Raw genomic sequence first — 4941 nt, 5'->3', positions numbered from 1 at the left:
GGAAGATAATCAGTGCATCGTCACCTCCGAATAATATTTCGTACACTCCAATTTGGAAGTAACAAATCTCAGCGAAATGCACACCGTGTCCACCTCCGAACAGTGTCAATTCCCTTTGGCTCCCCTCCGCTCCCACTTCACTGCCCCGCTTTTGGTGCAGGTGATGGAGTCCGAACTGGTTACGGTCTGGTCGCTCTTCACCTCCTCTTCCTTTCCTTTCCTTTAATGAAGGTCACTTCTCCTCTATTGGAGCACGGCCTTAGGGTTTTTGGATGTTTTATTTACTATTGGATTGCTTGTGTGTTTTAGTACTATGTGCCAACTTAAATATTTTAGACATAATAGGATGAAGACAATATTTATGGAGCAAAACTATGGTGTGATGTGCTCACTAAGAGGGGTTAGTGTGAGCATACATCCAAAAAACTATTGAATTGACTTCGAACTACGAATTCAAATCATTGAAATCTATATACTTCGTGAGTGATGTATGTTCATGCATGCAAAAAAAAAATTAAGTTTTGAATTTATTTAGTACACAGTCAAGTGGTCAAAACAATAAACATTTTATAAGTTATTTTTTTAATTGTTTTATATATTAATTTTTCATCATTTTTTTTTACCACTTAACCATGTACTAAATGAATACAAAACTTTAAATTTTTTGCATGTACATGCATCACTCATGAAGTACTTGGATTTCAACGGTTTAGATTTGTAGTTCAAAGTCAATCCGATAGTTTTTTAGAAGTGTGCTTAACAACCCCTCTTAGTGATTACACCCTAATTTTGCTGTTAAATTTATGTGCTTAACAATTCTGTTGTTAAATTGATATTTTATTAACTATCTAAAAGATCAAACTTCAGACATCACAGACATAGCAACTTCGGCTAAGACATAGCAACTTCGGTCGTCTGATATTAAATTGAGCCAATCCGGCCACATCTTATAATTCAGGGGCCCTTTAATATTAGTGTGGATCTAGTTCACACGGATTTCAAAGCAAATTGAACGGTCCAGATTCATTAACTCAAAAGATTATTTTTTGAGTTAATGCAGAGGATACGAACTCCCCCAGAAAGGGTATACGTCGGTTACGCAAAAAATGAGATATCTTACGTCGGTCACGACATGTCCGGTGCCTATTCGGGGATAGTACAGGGGCCAGTATTGTTCGAGCTTTGAGATTCGTGCATAACGTTATTGAACGGTTAAAAGTTTCCGAAAAGTCACGAAAAATATGAGATATCTCAGATGATGTGAATTCCTCCCTTTCTCCGTTCACGCGGTCTCTTGACTGTTTCCTATGCATTACAGGATGCGCACTGCACAGTACACGGACGACACAAAATTCTTGGAGATTGCGTTACACGAATCTTGAAAAGATCAAACGGTCATCTGAAAGATGTATATCACACTTTTGCGAGACAAGTACTTGAATTCGTATCCTCTGAGATATCTCAAACTTTGCGTGACTTTATGGAAAATCCCAACCGTTACAATACGTTCTACGCGAATCTCAAAGCTCAAATAATACTAGCCCCCGCGTCACCCCCCCGAATAGGCACCGGACACGTCGGTCACGCAAAATATGAGATATCTCATTTTACTTGCCATCTACAAACACTAGATCCCATTATTTCGCTTGCTTCTTAGCTGACCGCTCCTGTATCCTCATCGCCTATCCAATTTCTCCATTTCCATCACTGAAAAGTTAAAGAAAATTATACTCTTGAATGGAAGCCCAGAAAAAAACCGGAGGTGAGGAGAAATCCCAGGGAGGGCCCACCTTGGCAGAATCAAGCCAATACCAGCAGTACACGTATCAGTTTCAGTCCCAGTACCCGCCACATCAGCAGCAGCACTACGGCACGTTCCAGCCAAGCGGACCACCGGCCATCGGCTTCCCTCAGCCTTCTCCTCCCCCTGGATTGGCCGGACCGGGTTACTATCCCCAAGGGTTCCAACCCGTTTCAGGTACTTACATTTTACCTTTTTTTCTGGAGAGATTAGAAACTCTGTGTGGCTAATGATGTAGATGTAATAATTGGCATATAACCATAGTGACGAATGAATTATTCGGGTTCGGTTCGGCTAGGTAAAAAATTCGTGATTCGGGAATAATTCGGGAATGATTCGGAATTATCCAGACCAGAGATTTCAGTCCTGCGAGAGAGCAAAAAAAAAAATTGTTATGGAAAAATTTTGGGAAAAAATCGGGAATAATTTGTAAAATTCGCAAATTATTGGGGTTTGATTCGGTCAAAGTTTGGTCAACTGAATAATTTGGCGTTCGGTTCGGTATCACCAAAAAAACGAATTATTTGGGTTTAATTCGCGAATCTTGTGACTTTGCATATAACTGCATTGAAATAAAATCAGTACCAGTTGGCTATCCCTGATTTCATTTCCCATTATGATTCTGCCCAATTATAGTACCAACTGAATTCAATTGTTTCTTAATTGAAGTAAGAATCAACTGAAATTCAATTATCTGAATGGCAAGTGTCTTTGCTTTGTGATTATAAAGGCTATGCTGTTGTTAGTGAAGGACGACCCATAAGATTGCACCGCAACTCTGTATGTACTTCCTGTTGCGGCATTGGAATTGGTTGGCTTTTGTAAGATCCTTTCTCTAGTGCATTTTTATGTACTTCTTTTTGTATACCAGAAAATATGTTATTTTAAGCCAGTAAGCCCATATACCCATATCAACTTGGTAATATTTCAATAAATTTCCTTTTTATGAATACCTTTTCTTCAAATTTTATCCTCTCCATGAGTCAATGAGAAATTTAGGGTAATTTGCACTTTTTCGAAAGAAACCAGTGAAAGGAGTGGTACCAACCCATATAGCTTACATTTTGTAGGAGGAATAATTTTTTATTCTCTCCTTTTTCAAGGATGTGCAGTATAAATAGAAATTTACGAGTTTTGCCCTTCAATGTGTCTTATGGAAATTTGCATTGTTGTGATGAAAGGTTTATTGCCGGTTTCTTCTTTGCGGCAATTCCATGGTATGTCGGTGCATTTGTTTTTCTCTGTGTTGGAGTCGACGATAAAGAGAAACCAGGTCTAATTGCTTGCACAATTGCGGTAAGTAGCACTTGCTATGGCAATCCTTTATAAATACATCACATATTTTTTGCAAGTATATTATGTTGAGTAACTAAGAGAGCCGCTTTAAAGAAACCTGGTAATTATATGACAATATTTTTTAATTCCTCCTTTAGAAGTCCTCTTTGTCTTTTGAGGCATCCCTTTGCCCATCATTATGAAATATATATATATGCTAATTAAGCATCTAAGACTTGTACCATTATAAAACATGAAATTTATTTAGTTATCTGAGGTACCAACAGAAGGTTGTCACCATTAATTATTTGGGTTTTCTGTTATAATTCTATTTTTTTTTCCCCTTTTTTTGGAATTTTGTACAATTTAGTTAGGGTTGCTCGGTTTTTGTCAAAATTTGTCAATTTAGTTTGGTCATGAGTTACTTAATTCGGTGAATTGGGTTATTTGAGGAAATTCTGGGGGATTCGGTGTAGCATGGAAGATCTAGATTAGAGAAGATATACACTGGGTAAAAAAAGAAAGTATACTTCGTAGTAGTATTTACTCTGCAAGTTTTATCTAGCTTTAATTTGAATGACAAACCATATAAATAAAAACCTCTGCCCTTCTCTTGTTTGATGAAAGCCTGTTTGAAAGGTGTTTAAATAACTCATCCACTGGTAAAAGGCGCTAATAGAAAGTATTGTGCCCTTGCTATTTCCTCCCATTTGCAAAGAAGCACATTGTATAACATGTTAATTATTTAAGGAAACCTGAATAGTCTGTGCACATTGTATAACATGATAGAGAACCTTACCTGTAATGTGCCATTAAAATAAATTTTATTGTTATTCATCATATTTTAATGCCTAAATTGAATATTAGCAAAGCTGGAATTACTGCTAAAGTTTCGTAGATAACAAAAAGGGCAAAACAAACAATTAAATTAATTGTAATACCTGTATGGTGCAGATAAAAAAAATTAAAGTCCACTTTCTGTTGTTGTTTGGGGGTGGGGAGGAGAATTTTTTTTCATGTTATACATCATTTTGCTCCTGTTTGTTTCTTTTATAATATCATACATGAAATAATTTAATTTAAGGGAGGTTTGATTTATACCATACAGGCCCTTATTGCTGCGGTTGCACTTCTTCTAGGCCTAACAAACGGTTCTGCTATCTGGTGAATGGTTTCTTTGGCATGTATATTTATTGTTTCCGTTGTTGTTGAAGTTAAATCATACCTAGGCCGCATTTGTAAATTCTGTAATGTATTTGTTCAATTAATATGTACGTAGAAGTTGGTATTTTTGTTTTGTTCTATGTTTATTGATATTTTAATTCCCTTTTAAACTATTATGATCCATCTTGCCTTGTCCATGGAATTGGAATTCTTATCATTTGCTTCGATTCGATTACACTTGGTTGCAACTGGGTGTTGCCCCTAGTGTGGTTATGTATGTAGTATGTATCATAAACAAGAATGGCTAATTTTGTAAGTTCAGTTTTGACCGGTACCAATGTGGGTCGGAATTGGCATTGCTAACATCTTTTGTTTTGTAATTGTATGCTCTCTTCTCCTTTTTAGCCCCTTCCTCTCTTCTCATTTCGAGTCTTGAGGTAGAAACATATATAAAGAAGTACAAAGGGTTCTATGTAGTTTGGGAAATTGAATGTGGGGCTGGTCTGGAGAAAGTTTTGGAATTTGGTTTTGATCTGATTGTGTTTGTTGGGGACTGTAATATGTGAAATGAAATTCCTTTTTTTTTTTTGTGATAGGCAACAATATTGTCATTTGCTGGAACATGACCATTTTAGTATATGTCAAGGATATATCTACAGTAGAAAATATCAAATTAACAGAATTATTAAGAGCTCAAACAA

General features: G+C 36.5%; 1 protein-coding gene across 2 annotated transcripts; it reads left to right on the top strand.

Annotated features, from left to right (window-relative positions):
- The first annotated feature begins 1640 nt into the window (after positions 1-1640).
- LOC144563412 (large ribosomal subunit protein eL20z-like) lies at positions 1641-4601 on the top strand. 2 transcript variants are annotated; one of them, XR_013514341.1, is made up of 5 exons: positions 1641-1978; positions 2532-2622; positions 2983-3097; positions 4185-4323; positions 4359-4601. XR_013514341.1 is itself a non-coding variant. In XM_078312888.1 (4 exons), the coding sequence occupies exons 1-4, from the start codon at positions 1738-1740 to the stop codon at positions 4242-4244; spliced, it is 507 nt and encodes a 168-aa protein (XP_078169014.1). In that variant the 5' UTR covers positions 1642-1737; the 3' UTR covers positions 4245-4601. The 2 variants fall into 2 exon arrangements, 1 of the variants encoding a protein (XP_078169014.1); XM_078312888.1 differs by having other exon boundaries at positions 1642-1978; positions 4185-4601.
- The last annotated feature ends 340 nt before the right edge of the window (positions 4602-4941 follow it).

The sequence above is a fragment of the Carex rostrata genome, chromosome 12 (assembly GCF_964058835.1).
Source record: "Carex rostrata chromosome 12, lpCarRost1.2, whole genome shotgun sequence".
In the NCBI taxonomy this organism is placed as follows: Eukaryota; Viridiplantae; Streptophyta; class Magnoliopsida; order Poales; family Cyperaceae; genus Carex; species Carex rostrata.
Note: the sequence above shows the minus strand (reverse complement) of the source record. Positions and strands in the feature narration are given on the sequence as shown.